The sequence below is a fragment of the Alligator sinensis genome, unplaced genomic scaffold (assembly GCF_000455745.1).
Source record: "Alligator sinensis unplaced genomic scaffold, ASM45574v1 scaffold149_1, whole genome shotgun sequence".
Taxonomy (NCBI): Eukaryota; Metazoa; Chordata; order Crocodylia; family Alligatoridae; genus Alligator; species Alligator sinensis.
This window is the reverse complement of record NW_005842823.1, coordinates 24,939-47,370: the sequence shown is the minus strand read 5'-3', so window position 1 is coordinate 47,370 and position 22,432 is coordinate 24,939. Positions and strand designations below refer to the sequence as shown.

At 54.0% G+C, this 22,432-nt stretch overlaps 1 protein-coding gene across 1 annotated transcript in view; it reads right to left on the bottom strand.

The window, feature by feature from the left end:
• Nucleotides 1–22,260, bottom strand: part of HDAC7 (histone deacetylase 7) — a 64,375-nt gene extending 42,115 nt beyond the window's left edge. Inside the window, exon 1 of the mRNA XM_025191495.1 lies at nucleotides 21,627–22,260. Coding sequence (XP_025047280.1) covers nucleotides 21,627–21,798 — 172 coding nt within the window. The 5' untranslated portion in view covers nucleotides 21,799–22,260. The remainder of the gene's footprint in view (nucleotides 1–21,626) is intronic.
• Nucleotides 22,261–22,432: the final 172 nt, after the last annotated feature.

Here is a 22,432-nt window from a genome sequence, read left to right as displayed (position 1 = left end):
AAAAAAAAAAAAAAAAAAAAAAATCACGCAAGCTGATTGTGTAAGGAGACGGTAATCGCGTGGCTTGCACCGAGGCCTGAAGGGAGATTGGGGTGGCTGAGCTGGGATCTCCCGTTCGCTGGCTGGGAGAGCTGTTGTGCTGACGCCGAACGAACTGGCAGGGTGTCAGGAAAGCCGTCCACGCCGCTTGGAGCTGAACAGGCCTGGCCCTCTGCCCTTCACTGAGCCAGGGGTGCTTGGCTTAGCTCGCCGGGATCTCTGCCCAGAGATCAGCCACAAGGTTTTGCATTTGCTTTGTGTGTGGTGGCACCCCCAGAGTCCTGCTTTGGGTCTCTGGAAAGAGCCTGCTCAGTTCTGGGCAAGGCCAGGCACATCCACGCTCCTCCAACACCCTGGCATTCACCCTGGCTCTGGAAGAGCAGCGGCGGCATGGCCCCGTCTGCTCAATCACCCAAGGCTACCTGAAGACAGCCATGGGACGTGCATGCAGCCCAGAGCTGCTCTAGGAGCCGTGCACCGGGCATCCTTGGCTGGGGAGAATCCAAATGGCAAGTCTCCCCCCATGGCCAGCACCATCCGGGCACCCACTGGTGATGGCAGGGGAGAGCTGCAGGGTGAGCCGCTGTGTAGGTCTGCGAGTCCTCGGAGGACCTGCCCTGCCTCTGTCTCCCCCAGGGTGGGGCAGGATAAAATCCTGCAGAGATGGAGCTAGGCCAGCACCAAGTCGAAGGCAGCCTGGGAAGCCTTCCGTCAGTGCCGTCACTCCCCACCTCCACCCTGTCCCCAGGTGCGCCCGCACCCGCCCCACGCCCGGCTCCCCACCCTCCTCCGCCGGCCTTGCAAACTCAGTTGCTCCAACTGGTGCACCCGAGGTCTCGCAGCTCCTACGCCCCGACCTCCGAGGGTGGGAAAGAGCACAGCAACATCCCAAAAGAGGCAGCCGGGAGACCAAAAGGAACTGCTCTGAGCATCTGCCTGTCCCGCACAAAGCCCCCTTCCTCGGGGCAGGGCTGGATCCACCAAGAAGTCCTGGCACAGACAAGACTAGCTTATGTCAGCGGAGCTAAGGGCTCGTGGCTGTCACCGTGAGCAATTTGCTGTCCCCGAAACAAAATAGCCTGAACATACAGACCCAACCAGTGCGGCAAGCAACACATCCAGAACCTGAAGGATATGGGAACAGATGCGGCCAGATATGCCATGGTCACTAAGGGCATGGAGAAGACCGCAGAAGCTACGGTGATGGGCAGACCTCAGATGGAGGAGATGGGGTATCCTGGGCTGCACTGGTAGGAGTGGTGCCAGCAGATGGAGGGCAGTGATTCTTCCTCTCTATTTGGCACTGGGGAAGACACATCTGGAGTCCTGTGTCCAGTTTTGGGCCCCCCCACTACAGAAAGGATGTGGACACTTTGGAGAGAGTCCAGCAGACAGCAAAGAAAATCGTTCAGGGGCTGGGGGACATGAGTTGTGAGGAGAAGCCGAGGGAACTGGGCGTACCGAATCCGCAGGAGAGAAGACCAAGGTGGGATTTAACAGTAGCTTCAACTCCCTGCAGCAGGGGTGCAAAGGGAATGAAGCTGGACTGTTCTCGGTGGGGGCAGATGACAGCACAAGGAGCAATGGGCTCACGTTGCAGCAAGGGAAGCTGAGGTTGAATATTAGAAAAACCCGTCTCATTAGGAGGGTGGTGAAGCACTGGAACAGGCTCCCCAGAGAGATGGTGGAGTCTCCATCCTTGGAGGTTTTGAAGACCCAGGTAGACAAAGCCTTGGCTGGGATGATCTAGCTGGGGCTGGTCCTGCTTGGAGCAGGGGGTTGGACTAGATGTGACCTCCCGAGGTCCCTTCCAACCCTCCTGTTCTATGATCCTTCCCTGGATCCCCTCCAGTTCACCAGCTGCCTTTCTGGGGGGCTGGACACGGCCTCCGCCGACACTCCCACACCGAAGCAGTGACGCCGCCCGGCTCCCACGAGACTTTCCCTGATGCACAGTCAGGGTTAGCACGAGTCCTCCGAGTCAGCACATGAAGCCGGGAGCTCAAGCGGCGCTGGTTTTACCATGCCTCTGAGAGCCAACTGCTGCCTGGGATGCCTCATTTCTCCAACAGAAGCTTAAGTCAGGTTATCATCAACCATAAAGTGCAGGGATTAGCACGTATCAGGAGAATTACAAGGGACCATGGAAGAAGCAAGGTTTCCTGCAGGTGATCTCTTTTATTGGATCAGCTTTGTAATTGGGATCAACTTAAGACAAACTTTTGAATGCAAGAGAGACCTGCCAAAGAACGTCCTCCATTCAAAAGCTTGTCGTTGGGATCAAGTTAGGCACAGTTGGTTCAATAAAAGAGATCACCTGAAGAAAATCCTTCTCTCATATAATTTCAGGACTATCACGGCTACAGCAGTGTCAGACTGATGCCATATTTCGGGTCAGGAAGGAATTTTACCCCATGGTCAGACTGGTAAGGACTGGGGGCGGGGGAGGATGTCTGCCTTCCTCCATCATGGGGCGCAAGGCTTCTTCTTGAGATCGTTGGCTACTGCGGTCCCCCTGCTTATCCTGGGGCGGGTTTGGGTGTGATGTGGTGCTGCGTCAGGGTTGACAGTAGTTAAACGAGGACATTGAGCATGGATTTATATGAGATGGTTTGGACAGGGCTCATCCTGCCTCCCTAGATGCAACCTCTCCAATGTGTCCACATCCTTTCTGCAGTGGCGGGGGCCCAAAACTGGACACGGTGCTCTAGATGTGGCCTCACTAGTGCCGAATTTTCTATGACCTCTGGAGGTCCCTTCCAGCTGCACTTCTCTATGATGGCTAACACTCTTACACTACCGTATAATGTCTATGTTAAGTCCCTGGTGCTTGATATCCAATAGATGGATGATTTTCTCGTCCTAGGCTCATCCTGGAAAGCTGCTGGGGGAGATTTCCTTTGCTTGCTAGATCTGCGAATCAGACAGGGAGGGACAGCATCACTCCTGGACCGTCGCAGCAATAAGGTCACCTCACCGCTACCATTAACTTGCAGGAATACCTGCAGATTACAAGGTTTTTTAAGAAAAAAACAACCCACCCAACCCTTTGTGAGGGCTGTTCTTCTGCTGGGAATTACCCATGGCTCCGTCCACCCGGCTGCCACCCAGAAGGAAAGCAAGAGCTGGACATTGAGATGCCTGAAGTGGCCACACCGCTCAGCTTGCTCAGAGAGGATGCTGGTTGCGGTTCCTCACTGACCACTGTGGGGTTGTGGTCACAGCTTATCGTGCGGCAATGAGCACAGTGAAGGTCACGGAAAAAAAGCAGCAGAGGTGAGAGACGAACCGCTCGTGTCATGGAATTTTCCCCTCGGTCCCAAGGACACGGTGATGAATCAGAGAACAGGAGGGCTGGAAGGGACCTTGGGAGATCACATCGAGTGCAACCCCCTGCTTCAAGCAGGACCAGCCCCAACTACATCATCCCAGCCACGGCTTCAACTTAAAAACCTCCAAGGATGGAGACTCCACCACCTCTCTGGGTAACCTGTTCCAGTGCTTCACCACCCTCCTAGTAAGAAAGTTTTTCCTAATATCCAACCTCGATTTCTCTTGCTGCAACTTGAGCCCGTTGCTCCTTGTGCCATCATCTGCCACCGCCGAGAACAGTCCAGCTCCATCCTCTTTGCAACCGCCCTTCAAGGAGTTGACAGCTGCTATTAAATCCCTCCTCGGTCTTCTCTTCTCCAAATGAAATAAGCCCATTTCCCTCAGCCTCTCCTCATTAGTCATGCGTCCCAGCCCCGTATTCATTACCGATTCTCCAATCTGTCCACATCCTTTCTGTAGTGGGGGGCTCAAAACTGGACATCGGACTCCAGATGTGGCCACCCCAGTGCTGAATAGAGCAGGGGGAGAAAAAAGCACTGCCTCTGTCTGCTGGCAACACCCCTACCAATGCAGCCAGGATGCCCTTAGCTGCCTTCACAAGGGCACAGTGTTGGCTCATATCCAGCTTATTGTCCACTGTCATCCCCAGGTCCTTCTCTGCAGAGCCAGTCAGTCCCCAGCCCGAGGGAGTTAGGGTCAGGATGCCCGATACCCAGCTGCAAATGCAAACATTGTGCCCTGTGTGGATGCCCCGGGATGAGTGTTATCAAGTCTCAGTACATCGAACTGCCTACTCAGAGATGGTGAGTGCAGCCATTGCAGAAAACATTACACAAAAGAGCTTTACCCGCTGCTAAAAGGGCAATGCCTGGGCTAGACGCACAGGCACAAAACCCAACTCCTTGGGTACATTTTTGCCCCATGACAAGGGAACGCCAGGCAGCTTTGACACAGGGGCTGCTCCAAACCCCATGATCATCTGTACGCATTGACCCGGCCAGCACCAGCCAATACAAATTCCCACTTTTCTGCCTATTTTAGCACATTTCTGAGCTGCGACACTGCCACATTCTTTGATGCCCCTGAAAGTTGCTGGAAGAGACTTTAAGTCCCTGAATGTGCTCCTTACAAAGGCAGCTGCATCCGAAACGCGGCTGTCAAGGCACATCATTGCATGACTGACAGTCCCACGTGTGTCTCAGGGAAACTGAGGCATCGGAAAAGGAAGGCACCTGCTAGGAAGCTGTTGGCAGACCAGCTACAGAGCTCGACTCTCCTGCTGCGGACCCCTGTGCGCCCGCCATGCACCAAGCAGTGCTGTAGGATAGGGGCAAGTGAGGGAAGGCCCCGTTCCCACCCTGGGGCAGCAAGGACCACCCAGGATGGGGGCTGGAGGGGGACACCACATGCATCAAGCTGCTCTTGGCATCTTCAAGAAGCACCACCTACAAGATTTCATCTTTAAAGAGAAAGGATGAATGGCAGAGCCACTGCTCCCTGTGCCACCCTGTATCCCAAGGGCACAGCCCGTGCCAACAGCTGCACGCAGTGTTTAATGTTGAAGCTGCGTCCATGACCACGGTGGTCTCCGGGCAAGCACACAGCAGGAGGTGGGCTGCAGCATGGAGGAGTTTGCCCCTCGCCTGAGACCCCTGCGCTCTGCCTGTCCTCGCCCCCATGGTTCACCTCTGCTCCAGGGCAGTATGCTGGCTGCTATTCTGCGCAATAAAATGTTCCACGAAGAAATGAGATGCCCGAGTTTCCTTTCTGGGCTCTCCTGGGCATTGGAGACCGTCCTCCTCCTGTCTCTGTGCTGACCAGCTCCCCAGTGCAGCTCCCACAGCCGGCAGGGGTTTGCAAATGCACCGAGTCTGGCTTAGGCCCAAAAAGAGCATCTCTAACTGGGTAAATGCCCAGAAACATAGGATCATGCAGGTCCAAGACCGACAGGCATCAGACACTGGAGGAGGGCCAGGGGAAGGGCAGCCCAGACATGTTCCAAACAGCCTCGTAGTCCGATTGCTTGCCCAGACAGCAGGAGACGTGGGTTTTAGGACCCTCACCCAGAGGGGTTTCAACCTCCATCTCCTGCTTCCCAGCAGAGAACTGCAGCTATTTAGAAGGATGATGCTCATCGAAGACGGCAGCTTTTTTAAAGGGGGAAGCAGAGGCATTGCCTGCTGACAGGCTGGGCCTGCATCTCAGCCTCCGTGAGTTGCACACCAACCTCCTTGCAGCCGGTGCTGGACCGCAGCGGTCCTGGCACTCCATGCAGCTCCCTGCCACCATCTGGGCTCCACTGAGGAAGAGCTGATGTTTTTCACAGGCTGTAATCCAAACTCGGGTGTTGGGTTTACAGACCACATACCAGCATCTCACCACCAGCCTGACCTTGAGGAAGGGGGCTCTCCCATGCCCAGAGGCAACAGCCTTCTGCCTGTCTGGGGCTCCGTGCACCTAGCGCCGCACGCCGGAGGACATGCCACGTCCTGGGCATGTTCCCGCTTGCCACGGAAGGTCAGATCAGCACGGGCCAGCCTCCTCTCTCAGGCGCGACCAGCTCTCTCCAGCTTCTCAGAGCCAAGGCAAAAAGCCTTGCAAAGCTTCCCTGGAAGAAAAACCACAACAAAACCCTGCAGGTCTGATGAAGGGGTTAGGCTCCTGGACACGAGCTTGGAAGAAAAGCTCTTCCTTCCCAGGCAAGGAGCTGAGACCAGAGGCTGGGAGCAGTGCACCGTGCTCCCTGGGCAAAGTGCCCCGGAGCTGACCTGCTCCCATCCACCCCGGCCTGCTCCTGGCAGGCACCGAGTGCCCAGTGGGTATGCAACATGGCATGGAGTTGGTAGAGGCCCGCCCGGGTTCACAGGGACCTCGACGAAGCACAAACACCCCTCCCTTCTCCCTGGGGCGAGAGAACCAGGAAACATCGAGTTCGGAGCTCGTGCTATTGCTACCAGCAAAGAGGCAAACCGCAGGCATCTGACAACCAGGAAATGCTGCTCGGGTGCTGCAGCCGGCGTGCCAGCTCTGTCATCGGGCAGAACCGGGCTAGAGATCAGCGGGTTTGGGGCAGAACCGCGCCATCCCCTCACCCACGGGGCTGGAGATCAGTGGGTCTCTCGCTGACCCCTGAGTCAGCAGCCACAGGTGCCAGGGAGCTGTGAGCAGACCTGGGTGCCCACCTGGCTGTGGGAGGGGCCGAGGTACTAAAGAGATGGCCAGACCCACCCCCTGGGCATTATGTGGCTACGATCTGTCATGTCCAGGCCCCATTCCCATCTCCAATAAAAAGGAGACCTCATGACCCTCTCCCTACAATTATGGGACCAGCCAGGGTGGGGCTTTGGAAGCCTGGGCGCTAGCAAGGGTCCTACCCAGCTCTCTCCCACTTCCAGCATCCGCTCTGTGCCACGGGAGACTGGGCAAGGTGGACCTTGGGTCTGACCCAGTCCATGGCTGTTCTTAAGGGCTGGGGATGTGGAAGGGATCGCGACAGATTGCATGAGAAGGCTGCCGGCACAATAAAAACTGGCCCCCAGGGTTGCAACCAGAGCCGCAGCTGGGGAAGCTTCAGTGCAGAGCTCGCTGGTTGTGCCCCGGAGCGGCCAAACTGGTTCACCGGGAGATCTGCCTAGGGGAGGGCGCTGGCAGGAAGGATGAAACAAAACGGCACCGGGATTTTCAATGGCCTCAGCTGCAGGCAGGGGATCCCAGGCCGAGGCACTGCTTTCCCTTCCGCTTGCGCTCCGTGGCCCCCAAGACACGCATGCTCAGGTGCCGCCTGCTGCTTGCACCCCCCCACGGGGCTCAGAGCGAAACTCTCACATGGACAGAGAGGAAGTGGAGCTCTCTTGGTGTTTCCTTTGTCTTCTTCATTGCCATAGAGATCTCCTCCCCTCCTTCCTCTTTGCAAACAGGGACCTTCCAGGACAAAAGGCCCCCACCCAACAGGCCCCCACCATGGGGCCCTGCCCACCCCAGCTCCCAAAATAGCAGCTCACGCCGGGGAGCTGAAATAACTGCCTTGCTTCTGCAACAGGAAGGAAAGCCGCAAGTGCTGAGCGACGAGATCCACGCCGACCAGCCCAGCTCAAAGCCTGTCGCCCGGTGTGCAGGGTACGGGGGGAGCGCTGTACACTCAGCCCAGGTGCGAGCGTGCAACGCCTTGCCTGCTCCGTGATGCCACCAAGGAGCAAGGCAAGTCTCGCTTGTGTTCAGGGCCATGTAAGTGTGCAGCGCGCAGCAGCTAGTGCCCTGTGCATGCACCCCCAGGCTTAGCATGTTAACTCCCTTTGCAGAGATGCCTGCTGGCAGCAGCCTTGGCATTTAGATTAAGGGTCCTGCCTTATCACTGCAGGCCAAGAGCATTCATCCGTTGTCCCATCCAGCTCCAAAACCCCCAGGAAAGGAGCTGCAGCAGAAATTGCACTAGAAGCCTGCTCCCGGGGCTGCCCTTGGGAGTCGATTTGAAAACCGAGCCCTTCCTGAACCTCTGCCCAGCCTGGCCTCGGGGCATGCTATCTCAGAGTGCCAAGCACAGGTTTGCTCCTTTGAGCATCCAGCAAAAACTCAGAGCTACCAGACCAGGCCTGTGTTTTCAGAACCGAATCCTTTCCTCTGGCTCAGCCCCAAATGCAGCAGCCAGCATTTTTTGTTCTTGAAAGCACAAGAGCTCTCGAACGCCTGGCTCCGAGTGGGCCAAAAATGCCAGGGGAGGTATGCACCAGCATGGAGCCATGCAGGCACTGTTGTTGCGATGATGGCAAGAGGGGAGCCAAACAAGGCGCACAAATCAAAATCCAAAGCTCAAACTTTAGAGGGGAAACCCAACTCCTGCTGGCATGCGTGAGCGACCCTATGGCACGTGCCATTGCTCCACATACCTGTATGCACCCACGGGGCAATGATTTTGGACCTAAGCCTCTCTCCCCCGTCCCGTGCATGCATCACTGAATGCCATCAGTTAGGGTGGATGTGGCTAGCTGGGAAGCAAAGCTGGGACAGGGAAGGAAAGCCCGAGCTGCTGCCCGTTTGAAACAGCCCTTGCAACAAGGCATATATAAAATCCTAGGAAAATTGTGCAGGAAGGGACCTCGCAAGGTCATCTAGCCCAGCCCCTTGCTCAAAGCAGGATCACCCCCAATTAAACCATCTCCACCAAGCATCTGTCTATCCGGCTCTTGAAAACTTCCAAGGCTGGACATTTCCCCCCACCACACACACACACACACACCTCTCCAGGCAGCCTGAGCACCCTCATAATCGGACAGTTGCTCATCTCCAATCTCAATTCCACTTGCTAAAGCTTGAAGCTTTTTCCCCTGGACCTATCCCCTATAACCACAAAAAAAAAGCCCATCTCCACCTGTGCCACTGCTCTTCAGACTCTGATGAACTCCCTCCAGTCCTCTCCTCTCCAGACTCAATAACCTCAGCTCTTCCAGGCTGTTTTTGCACATCAGTCCTTCACCGACTAACGCGCAGCTGTCTCTGCTGCACAGAGCCTATTCTCCGGCCCATACGTTTCTGCTCTGGCCATGCCGCGTGTCTATCCCATCATTGCTCCAGCAGCCTGGCTGCATCCGACCAGCTTCACAGGCTTTCTCCTCTGTTTGGCGCTGGGGAGGCCACATCTGGAGCTTTGTGTCCAGTTTTGCAGAAAGGATGGGGACACATTGGGGAGAGTCCAGCAGAGGACAATGAAAATGGTTGGGGGGCTGAGGGACAGGATTTAGGAGAGGCTGAGGGAACTGGGCTTATTTAGTCTGCAGAAGAAAAGACAGAGGGGATTCAATAGCAGCCTTCAACTCCCTGCAGGGGGGTTGCAAAGAGGACGGAGCTGGACTGTTCTCAGTGGGGGCAGAGACAGCACAAGGAGCAATGGGCTCACGTTGCAGCAAGGGAAGTTGAGGTTGGATATTAGAAGGAACTTTCTCCCTAGGAGGGTAGTAAAGGACTGGAACAGGGTACCCAGAGAGGTGGTAGAGTCTCCATCCTTGGATGTTTTTAAGGTGTAACCTTGGCTGGGATGATATAGTTGGGGCTGGTTCTGCTTGGAGCAGGGGGTTGGACTAGATGGGACCTCCCAAGGTCCCTTCCAGCCCTCATGTTCACCAATTCTATGGCATGGGTCAGAAGCGACAGGCCACACTATACCGGGTCACCCCGTCCCTACCTACGGACTTGCTCGACGCCCCAGGCCACGTGCCAGGCTCAGTGGCTTTCTGCCCAAAGGCTGCTGCGCGAGGCAGACATGCAAAAGGATTCTGCCTGGAACAGAGTGGCCTTTGCTTGTTGTTCCCCCTGCTTAAGTCTTGAACTCATGACTGTTGGGTAACGTGGCTTGCTCAACTCACCAGGGAGCTAAGAATAGATGCTGTGTATGAAATGAAACCAGCCAGGGTTGGCAGCTATTTCAGGCAAGCCTAGTGCGGGGGGGGAAAGGGGGCCCAAGAGTGACATAACAGGACATGCCGAGAAAATAGCAGGCAATGTTTCCTGCCTCGCTCAGGAGGCGTGGAGGGATTCGGGCACCGTACAACCACGCTGCTGTCGTCGCAGGTGCAGTGTCGATGTGCATTCAGTCCTCTCTATGGGGAAACCAGGAGGCCTGGATTGGATGCAGGGGAATGGCAGGGAAAGACGCGGCACAGAACGGAGCGATCAGTCCTGCACGTGCAACCCCCTCCGCTCTGCACCCCGAAACGCACCACGAGCGCTTCCCTCCCTTCCTCCCTGCAGCGCAATGGAGAGTAGCGGAGCCCGCGGACACAGCCGCGCTGGAAAGCTTCACGGCTGGGAGAGCCTTGGCCGTGCCGGTGGCCGGACGCCAAACGTATTGCTCACAGCTGCAGAGAGGCCCGTCCCACTGCCAGTTCAAGCCCTACCCTTCCAGACCCGACCCAGAGCCGCCTGCTTCATGCCCAGCCACGGAGCCCCCTCCCCTCTCCTTGCCACCTGTCCAGCCCCCACCTCCCTGCTGCTGGCACCAGCACCAGCTCTGCCTTGGGAGGACGTGGCATGAACTCCCCAAGGAGGAAATCCTCCACGGGGGTAGGGCAGGGGGGAGGGGGAGAAGCAAGAAGGGAAGGAGGAAAGGGTGGGGAGAGAAAAGAAAAGAGTCAATTAAAAACACAGCTGTTGACTCAAACAGAGCATGCATTTCTTTCCCTGAGACGCATTTAGTTAAAGCTGATTGGGACATTAGTAAATCTACAGCGACTAATTATAGAACTAAATGGTCCTATAATCCACGAAAATTAGCTAAGCCGTATTTTTAAAAGTTATATACACATTTGTGTGTGTATAGCATACATGCACACACATGTGCTTGTGTGTGTACATATATACACACACTATACGTGTGTAATATATTTTACGTGTGTATATAAATAAAAATAAGTATATGTACATAGACATGTACATATACACATATATACTATATTAGATATACATACATGTACACGCATGTGTGTACGTATACACACTATTAGATATACATACCTGTGTATATGTACATATATACACACATTTGTGTGCACATATACACATACAAAATGTATGTATACACACACACACAGACACACATATATATATATATATATACACACACACACACACAGACACACACACACACAGACACACACACACACAGACACACACACACACAGACACACACACACACAGACACACACACACACAGACACACACACACACAGACACACACACACACAGACACACACACACACAGACACACACACACACAGACACACACACACACAGACACACACACACACAGACACACACACACACAGACACACACACACACAGACACACACACACACAGACACACACACACACAGACACACACACACACAGACACACACACACACAGACACACACACACACAGACACACACACACACAGACACACACACACACAGACACACACACACACAGACACACACACACACAGACACACACACACACAGACACACACACACACAGACACACACACACACAGACACACACACACACAGACACACACACACACAGACACACACACACACAGACACACACACACACAGACACACACACACAGACACATATATACACACACACACAGACACTGCCCAGCTTTCGGTGTGTGTATATCTAATATATAGTGTGTGTATATGCACATACACGTGTGCACATATACACACTTATTTATTTTGATACATAATACATGTGTGTGTATGTATACATACACCAGCATATACATACACGTGTGCATGTACGCACACACACACACACCCCCCAAGCGGCCCATGTTTTCTGCCCAAGCTCAAAGAAAGTGTCAAACCACAGAGCAGGTGGAAGTCCCTGCCCGAACACCTGGAAGCTGAGCTTGCAGAGGTGCTAAACCAGCTCTCGATAGCAGTAAGCTCTTCTACAAGTGCAAACCTGACCACTCTGAAACAACCACCCCTCACTCAGAGCCGAGAAGCCAAGGAAAGCTGGATGTGTTGGAAAACATCTTCCCTTCCTCCAGACTACGCATAAAAGCTAGGTGCAAATATGGGATTTATCCATTTTAGCGTCCTGAAGTCTGGGACGGCCAGAAGCAAATCCCTCCCTTCTGCTAGCTACCTATACTTCTTTGCATTAAATATTTAAAATGCAAACCACGCTTCTAAGCTTGCCCTCCCTAGCCAGCACATTTAAGGTACTTTAAACTAATGCTAAGCAAATTCTAAAGTGACAGGTTTTGTGCATTTTGCACTGAATTCCACCCAAAAACAGGTTTTGCACACCTCATAAGAACAAACTGGCATTTAGTAAGCAGGAAATTGTGAGCGATATGCATCTCACCTAAAGAGAAAAAGTCACCAATCTGAAGAAATGTGCATCCAGCTATGTATCTGCCTATAGAAACAAGCACCAAGATGTAGCGCATCCTGTTCTGAGCAAGAAACCTCATGTCACCCGATAAGAACCAACCTCTGGAGCGAGAAAATTAAAAATTTTTAAAACAGAAAGAAATCAATGGTGTCCTATTTAAGACACCAAGACGGGCAGCCTTATGGGAGCAATCGACTTCCATCTGCAGAGGCAGCGGACTGGGCAGAAGGGTAGGGATCCGGCTGGGATTTACTATATTATATATAATAATCTATATTATATGTTCTCCATGGGGATCATTTCAAAATAAAGCTGGGTGCGAGTGCAATTGCTGAGCAGCTGCTCTGCTCTCGCCTCCCCATGGTGATGCTCCTATGCGCATGCTCGAGGAACATCTGCACCCAAAGGGGTGTTAGACAGGTCAACTCGGACACCAGAAATGGTGTGACCGCGGCGGAGCCCGAACCTGCCCCAGACCATGAGCAAGTGCTTTGACGTGTAGCCGGTGCAACCCCACGCTGTGACCTACCCGAGCTAGCACCTAGACAGCAGAACCAGGCACAAGCATCCGACAGCCGTGTAAACCCCTGGCACGAGTGCCTTCCTGAAATTATTGCAACTCACAGCTAAAAGCATCGATCTAAAAGACCAAAGCTGCCTTGGATGGGGATGGAGACCTCTCCCTCTGCATCTCTGCCAGTTATCTGGCCTGGAGCGGCCTGGGCTGCCTCCTGCTTTGAGAGAGGGAAGACTCACCATCTCTTGCCTCTGGGATCCCCAAGGAAATGTGGCTTTGTGGTGCCTTTCCCACATCCAAGAACTTAAATGCCACAGAGATACTGGATCTCATCTCAGTGGCACAGAGAGGTATTAATGACACCGCAAATAAGCTAAATGCAAGCACAACGGAGCCGGGAAAGAATACTTCTCCTCCCCTCCGGTTGCTAACGTGTCCAGGGCAGGGTTTCCACCTTCAGCAGAAGCACCAGGTGTTGGCTTCAGCCAAAGCTGGGGTTATGGAGTGGGGTGGACCAGTGCTCTTGCTGGGGCTAAAACCTAGATGGTTGTTGCCTCTCTGCTCAGGTTCAGACCGATGCTGCATTTGGGGTCAGGAAGGGATTTTAAGCCCATGGGCAAACTGGCACAGACTGGGGGAAGGCGGGGAGTTGCCTTCCCCTAAAGCATCCTCTTCCTTGGATCTCTCAAGCATAAATTTTGAGATATCCACCCAGTAGCAGGACAACGGCCCCCTCTGTCCCCCTGCTTGATCTGCAGCACGTCAGGTTGCGCGACGTGGTTGATTGTGCCGTTTTGGCAGGACTGTGTGGAAGGGCCGATCCCATCTCGGGGAGCAGGGTGGACTAGATGCGACCTTCAGAGGTCTCTTCCAGCCCCACTTCTCTGCAATTCCCTGACAGATGTCTCCTGCCCAGCCTCCAGCCAGTTGTATGGTGGGTCACTCCAGCCCATTTTGCAGCTATAAGCAAAATTGCAGGCAATGTGGCCAGTAACACACACTTTAGAGAAGCTGATCAAGCTTCAGAGGGCCTGCAGCACTGCGGAAAGGAATAAGGAATCCAACAGCATTGGGCCCCTCCATTGTCAAGTGAAGTCTAGCAAGGAGAAGGGTCAGGGAAAGACAGCTAGGCCTTCCTCTGTAATTATAACACATCTAGAGCACGGCAGGAGAGCCATGAGACCACGCGGCTCAAAATTCACTTGGAAGAGACTCATACCCAACTGCATGCACAACCAGGAAGGACCTGGATGACAAGGAGTTAGCCACTGCCCCTTCAACGAGTCAGAGGCAGGGCCTCAAGCCACCGGGTTACAGACCTTCAAATCCACCAGCCAAGACAACAGACCTGAGCGGCGCACACCGCAGAGCAGCTCTTGACCGTACAATCAAGACCAAACAGGATGGCAAGGGCTGGCGGTCGGATGCATCTGCTCTCCACCTTCACAGAAGCAGGGATGGGACATTGCTTTGCTCAAGATGAACTCCTCTTGGCTACAGCCATGACATGGGGGCTCCAGCCCATTCCTCTGGAGAGCCACAGCCCCACTGTTGAGGCTCAACGGACAGGCACCCTGTCCTTACACACCCCAGGCAGAGACATCCAGATCTGCCACAGGCACGATGAGATGAACGCATGGCTGTGTAGATCCAGGACTGATCTACAGACAGCCTAGGGTGACATCTGATCAAGAAGCAGCCTCCATCGGACATATGCCCACCCTAGAAGACCTCTGCAGGTTTACTGTATTACTCTACATCATTCATTATGGCAGTCAGGTCAGACCAGGCCAGGTCTGCTACCGTTATGAGAGTAGACAGTGCTACCGGCAGCTGTCAACACCGAGAGCTGGGCAGCAGGAGATAGCCCAGCAACATTTATGGTGCCAACAGCTTTGCGTGGAGGAGCAATTTAGAGTGGGGTACTAGCCTTTATCCAAACGCCACCAAGAGGATGGCAAAGGTCCAAACCCTTGCTCAAGGCAAGAACTGGAGATGGGAAGTTGCAAGGCACTTGGAGGATGGATGCCGCCTTTTGCACGAAGGCAACAAAGCACCTTCCTTCTCATGCCATCATTTCCTTTCCCCGTACGGGTCCCCCACCGAACAAACACATCTCAGTGATGGGGTTAAGTCTACATCGTTCCATCTTTCACAGCAATCGGACTCGCTGCAACCCTGGACAGCAGTTATTTATGGAGGGGAGGCTCTCTTCCTTGCCATTTTCTCTAAAAATTGAGATTGTGGGAGTCTCCAAAAGATGATCTTCTGTCTTCACTGAAGGAAGCAGAGAACCAGGCTCCAAGAGAGGTCATGATGCATCTGCCTCCCCACGGCAGGAGACAACACAGGTCTCTTCTAGTCCTTTGCCGTTTTCCCAAACCAGCTGCCATATCCTGTTGTCTTCTGTAGGAGAGAGCCCAACCGACGTGCTACGTTCCTCCGCATCACCCAAGACTCTCTGACACTCCTCGGAGCAAGGGTCCCAGCTTTTCCGGGTACAGGCTGGAGGTCTCTTCTGCTAGGACCAATGTGGAGTGACAAATATTTTTAAAGAGGACATTATAACCAAGTGTAGCCTGTAGCATCAATCCTGGTCAAGATAGCAGCCGCTCTCAAAGCTGTCCCTCACTCCTACTGTTTTATCTCAGGCTGAAAAGAAACCTTCCCGTTAAGAGACAGCAAACCCCACCCCCACCACTTATTCCAAAACCTATCCAGATCTTCCATCCAGAAAAACAGCTGGGAGACTAAGACATGAACCAGAATGAAGGGAAAAGGAAAAACTGGATGTGCAATCTAGTGTCTTAGCCCTGCTCTGGCCATGCCAGCCACCTGTAGCCCCCAGTACTTTGGACTACTCTACAACAAGACAAAACAGGAATGAAAACATACAGGTTTAGGGCATACACTGCCAATTTTCAATTAAATGACAAGAGCCATCTGGTAGCAAGTTTAATGTCTTGTTCACCATTCATGTCAAGAGAGAGAAAAAAAAAAAGCCCTTGCAATTTTAAGCTCTGTTTTACCATAATCAGCTATTCATGTTGGAATTATTCCCAATGTACATGTTTTAACCAAGGCAATTCAGAAACAAGACGACACTTGGAAGAAACAGGAATGAATCAAGGTATGGGAAATAGGCAGGCCAGGTTCTTTGGGTAAATGTAAAATCTAATATTAGACCAGTTAAATAGTTGAAAAAAATTGATCTTTGCAAGTGTTCGGGCACAAATGCCCTTCTCCAGGTACAGGGAGCTTTCCAGCAGACTCTCCCTATGCCTGGAGCAGGGCGTTTGTGCCCAAAGAACAAATCTGTCCAGCTATTTAATTGGCCTAATAAAAGATATCACATTGACCCAAAGAACCTGTTCTGCCTGTGTCCTTCGACCGACACGACTACAACCAGCACCCCTGAAGGTATAGGAAATGCACTTAAGAGCACGTGAAGACTGTTCACTCTGATTTGTAGACACAAGACCAAGGGGAAGCTGAAAAATAAAGGCACTTAAGCTGATCCGTGCGCTGTAGGAGGCGCGCGGGGTTTGTACTTGGATGCCAGAGCTGCGATTGTGGCTGTGCATTGCTACAGGGGGGGTTGCAAAGAGGATGGAGCTGGACTGCTCTTGGTGGGGGCAGATGACAGGACAAGGAGCAAATAGGCTCCAGTTGCAGCAAGGGAGGTTTAGGTTGGATATTAGGAAAAACTCTCTCACTAGGAGGGCAGTGAAGCAGCAGGTTACCTAGAGAGGTGTTGGCATCTCCATCCTTAGCCCAGCTCGACAAAACTTCGGCTAGGATGATCTAGGTGGGGCTGGTCCTGCTTTGTGCAGGGAGCCGGACTAGATGTGACACCCTGAGGTCCCTTCCCACCCTCATTTTCTATGATTTGACAAGGGTAGAGCAAAGTTCATCTAGAAACCCCATCCGCGCAGTCCCACTCCTTTAGAGGCTCCGATTTCTTTCCAGTGTAAAATTCATTCCAGGTTTTTAGACTAGTTGCAGCGCCCCGATGGCATTTCTACTCCTGAAGAGCTCTCTTAGCCTTACCAGATCTTGTCTAGAAGCATCGGGAGCGAGCTCCCCTGCCCCTCAAGGAACCGGGTTGATACCAAGAAAGCAATGCCTGCGCAGAAGAGGGCAGAAAACTACCCCAGTTTCACCAAGCCGGGTTTCACTCTGCTCCATTTCCCTGGCTCAGAAAAGATATTTAAAACCAAGCAACAGCTCGATTTGCTGGACCAGCCCTCCTGGAGACCCTCCAGAGGGACGGGTACCACTTTCTACTTGCAGAATCAGAGAAGCGGCTATCCCAGGAGATCGGACTCGAAGCAGCTCGGAGACGAGAAGGACAAGGCGTCCAGCATGGATTCCAAAAACTTATTCCCATGGCAAAGAGCCCATGAGAAAGCCCGTGGGCCCCATCGCAGACAAGCAATTTCAGGACAGGGGACCCGGATCCGTCAGGTCAGCAGGGCCGGGGCTGTTTTTGGAAAGATCCAGCGAAAACCAGCAGAGCTGGTTACAACCAAGCGGTGCTGGATGGCCCCAAGTTTTGAAGCCAACCTTGCATCAGCCCCCCCCATAAAGCAGCTTTTTAAGAGCCTGGTGCTCCCAAACACGTCTTTCTCCATATGCAATTCTCTTGCAAGCCAGCGCCAACCCTGCCCTAGCCTCTCAGTGCACGAGGAGCTGCTCCCATGCCGAACCGCAATGGGAACGACATCCAGCCGAACCATCGGGCCCCCTGGATATTTATCCCCTTTCTAAACACTGTCAATGCAGCCTTCCAGCTGCCGAGATGCCCTCTCAAATTCCAGCCCAGCCCCCACATGCTGGCTTCCCTTTCCTCTCCCAGCCCCCGCCTCGTCTCCTCTCCCTTACCTTTGTTTCTTTGCTTCAAAAGTCTTCCAGGCCAAGTCTCGATTACCATGCCCTGCCAGATCCAAACAGCAGTGTTTCACCCCTCCGGCCTACTGACAGCAAGTCAGATGCTTTGTCTTGCCCTTAAAACATTTCACAATATCTCCGTGCTAGCCTGGGCGACAACCGAGTTGGAAGAAGGGGGGTGGCTTTTATTTTAGCCAGTGAATCGGAGCCAGGGAGACGGAGGGCACTTGACATTTTAAACTCCAAAGTTGGATGCACGAGGCAGTCGCTGTGATGACCTGCATCGAGCAAAGAAAGTCTTCACTTCTTTTTGTGGGGGGGGGGGGGGACAGCACCCAGGGGAAAAAAAAGCCACCCCCCCCGGCACTGCTGGAAAAACATACAACACAAAAAAGAGAATTCAACCCCCCACCCAGGGAACATGAGAATATTAGTGCTGCATTGCAAGGACAGACGGGGCCCCAAGCAAGATGGGGACCTGCTGTGAACGGTCTAGATCAGTAGCTCTCAACTTTTCTCGGCTTGGAAAACACCAGCTCTTTAGTTTTCACTCGTGTTTTAAGTGCAGAAAATGAGCAGAGCAATTCCTCTCCCTGGTAGAGAATCACTGGCTGAGACAAAGGAGGGAAAACAGGTTGCAAATAAATGCTAGCATCTGTCCTGCTCCGGACCAGGCAAGGATTCACAGCAGACCCAAGGGGCCGGGGCACCACAGGCTGTCCCTGTCCTCACCCTGCTTATGAGCCACCCAGCCCGTCTGCAGATAACCCTGTTTGGGAGGACGTTACACTTTGTCCCCAGTGTGCCTGCGGAGGAAATGCTAAGGTGACAACATGCAGGACCGCGGCTCAGTTCCCTTCCTGCAGCAGCACAACGGGGACAGCACAGCGACTGCTACGACGGGATGCACAGGTTGCAGTCTGGCTCGCTTACGGGCTCATTTCTCTGCTGCACCATCTGATAGCGATACCCGGAGCAGAAGCTGCCTCTAGCCTCGTCCCACCACGGCCCGAGAGGTCTGTGGTCCATCACTCCCATCCCACGTGTGGCTGGGAATGCCCCCAAAGTCAAGCAACCACAAAGCACCTGGGCTCCAACTATTCATAACACAGAGTGAAGCAGGGACCCCGCCAGCTGCATCTGCTGTAGCCAAACCTGCGCCCCATTTCTTGCATCCCCTGGCAAGCAGGAGCCCCAGGCACTTCCAGGCTCCCAGCACCCCTTCAGCATGGGGTTTGCACCCTGCCGCAAATGTGGGGGACCAGCCCTATGAGCACAGCAAGTTCTCAGAGGCAAGAAACAGTGGGGCAAACTCCCCCAGCCCCTGCCCCAGCACCGTGTTTCTTTGGGGGTCCCCTGCAGTGGAAGATCATCATCTTTATCTATGCGCCTGAAGATGGCCAACAAGGCTGATCGGGGAACCAACAGACTCTGAGGCTCTCGTTCTAGCCTGCTCTCTGCCAAAAAGCAGCTTCATTGATCTCATTTGCTTACCACCGTTTGGGTTGGGGGGGCGTTTTGGCTTGAGCGCTCTTTGGGGAAAGCACTGGCATCGTCTATAGGTTATGCAGCTCCATAAGGCCCGAATCCAGCCCGTCTGCAAGGGCTACCATCACACCAATGAGCGGAATATAAACTCTGAAGTTCATTCACTGCCATAGGGGACATTGGGGGGCTTGGATGCTAAGGCATACAGTTGGAAGCCCAGGGGGTCTCACGTTCAAGGGCACAGCATCTGTAAACTCTCCTAATACCTTAGCACAAAAATAAGTTCACAAGGAGGAAGGAAATACAAGAGATATTCGCAGACCCTGCATGTAGCTCAAGTCCTGATGGTCCCCCTGGGCTGGGTACAGCCTTGGGAGCTTGTGTCTGGCTTGGCTCTCCACAGGCATGCCGGGGACAGCTTGCAAGTTTGGGCCGAGGTGGGGAGGAAACAACAGAGAGCTGCCCAAATTGCTTCTTCCCCCAAAATCAACATTAGGGCCACCTAGGGAGCCCACAAGGCCCAACCTGTGGTCCTGGATACAACAAATTTGTGTTCCAGCTACAGCATATTGTCCTAGGACAGGACTGAGACACTGAGTCGCCCCATCTCCACCGGCCACACCCCTCCAGGGAGCAAAACTAAAAAATGCAGAACTGAGCCGTGCCGGCTGGTGGCTTTCAATCCCTTTGAGCTTCAAAAGACAACAGAAAGGCTGAGGCAGGGCCAGCCAGCTGCAACAAGGTCTTTCAGAGTCTGCCAGGCGGTGAAAGACTGCCCGCAGGACTGACTCACCTGCCCCCCGCAGCTAGAGCTGCAGCGGCACACGAGGAGGGGGTGAAGGAGCCGAGAAGAGAGATCAGAGTTTGGCAGGAGGATTTGTCCGTGCTGGGAAGAACGGCGGGTAACAAGCCAGATGAGAAAAATATAAACCTCAGAGTACGGGGCAAAAACAAAAACAAGTTAGGGACTGCAGGGTTTATATAGGAGAGACCTCCAAGAGACCACGCAAGCTGGCTCTGCCTTCCCGAGAGAGGCATCAGCAGGAGATCCGGTTCAATCTGAGCTGCGGTACAAATGCAGATCTGCAGCAGACCAGAGGAGATGCGGGGGTGTGAACGGCAGCCTGGGTCACAACCTAAGCCCGCTTCCCTTTCCCAGCATAGCCGTGGATGGAGCAGAGCAAGCAAGCAGGCAAATGCATGCAAACCGAGCGTGGGCAAACTCACGTGATAAAAACCCCGAGCTGGCAATTCTGGGGATTTTCACCAAAGCCCTGGCTACTCATCTTGCTATCACAGGGGACTCTCCATCTTCACTTGAAAAGGATTTCCTAGCCCTCCTGGAGGCAGAGCTCAAAAGCCCGACCCCAAAGGGCTCCGGGTTCAACAGGCAGAGACGAGCTCAGCTCCAAACATCTTCTGCACACCCTCTCTTGCAGATTGACTCACAATCCTCAACTGCTCCAGGCTGACACCACAGACTGCGTCACATCCTCCAGCGAGTCACCCTGCACAGCCCACCCCCTGGGTGTGGGAATCGCACCAACTTACCTCGAGCCAACTCGCCGCTAGAAAATTGGCATCCCCAAAGACACCTGACTCGGGAAGCTCCGTCGGAGACCAGGCAAAGCTCCCAACTGGGGTTTTATCCCCATTAAGCAGGGGAATGAGGGCTAATACTCTGAGCACTGAGACCCATACTCCAGCCACAATGCACACCAGCCTTTTTAAGTGCTGCAAAGGGCAAAAAGCAAACCCAGGCCTGACACGTCAAGCAGAGAAGGCTGCAAACCAGCATTAAAATCATGTAGCACTTATGTCTCAACAGCACCGGGGGGCTCTGAACAGATGAGGAGCCCTCTGTGCTGGGAGCTGCACATACGCCAAGCCAGTCCCTGCCCTTCCAACCCAATTCAGACAAGCCGCAACAAGCTGGGGGTGCCCAGCTATTATGAGAGCGTGTGCTTCTGCATATATCTGGCCTCTCCACATCCCAGAAAAGCAAGGGACAGGGTATGCAGATGGGCTTGGGCAGTTTGGAAGACTGAGGCTTTCCAGATAAACGCGCATGATACTAATGAGTGCAGGAATCTCTGCTGTTAAGGGCCAGATTGGAGGGGGGCAGGGGATAAAAAAAACAATCCCGAACTCGTTTGACATGCAAACAAGTGAAGAGCTGTTTTGTTTTTTAGCTCCCTCCTGCTTCCTGCTCGCAGGCAGCTGGGCAGCAAGGGCTGAAATCCTAGGAGGGGCTTAGCCCAAACCAGGAAGTCCTTAGAGAGCTCCCAAGAAAGTTTACTGCTCTGCACAGATCTAGTCAGAAGCATCCCACCCTTGTCTTTGCAACCGCGAGGCCCACCCCTTCCTGCCCAGGGCCAGAAATGAAGCAAGGAGCTTAGAAAGCAGGAAAGCACCAAAGAAAAAGGCAACGTGCTGGCTGGTGCAAACCCCACGGGCCCAGGATGTCCACCTTGTACCTGCATTACGGCCGCAGGTTACACCGGGAAGGCTCGACAGCTCTGCTGAGAAGCACGAAGGAGAAGCACGCTGCCCACCCCCAAGCTCTCCGCAAAGAGCCCCGAACAGCTTGGAAAAGTGGTGCCTGGTCTCCGTTTCTCCCAGGCTCAGCGCGCTGGCCCTTGAGCACATAGGACGAGGGCAGATTGCAATCCTCCGACACGCTGGTGGCCAGGTGGGAGGTTTCAATCAGCCTTCGGCGGATGCTCGCTCCGTCCCATCAGTCAGGCCCCGACTCTTGGCTTCAAGCTTGGCGATGCCGCCGTGCACGCCAGGCTCCATTCCCTCGCATACATTCGTGCCCTACACACACACACTCAGCCGCGCCAGGTCCCGCTGCAGAAACGGCCCCTGCTCCATCCTCGGGCAGAGACCGTCCCGATGCAAACGCCGTGCCACCCTGGGAGCGGGTGGAAGTGTTGCTCTCCTGCAACGGTGGCATCGTCACCGAGCACCCTCGGGATGCGCTGGAGCGTGCAGCCGCGTTCCTGCTCCCCCGATCCTAATCCAGCCCAGCGCCAAGGTCACGACCGCCTGAGAGGTCTGCAAGCCTGGGCAGGTCAAAGCCCAACCTGGTGCCCAGACTGAGAGGCTGAGAAGGCCCCGGTGAGAGACCAGATGCCGGGCAGGTGCCTGCAAGCACCGTGGGCGAGCAATCAGGCCAGGGGCGAGCGGGGCGGCAGGGGCAGGAGGAGGAGCAGGGGGGGTGGAGGGGAAGGAGCTGGAGGAGAGGGAAGCCCCGGCGCTGCCTCCTGTGTGGAGGGGG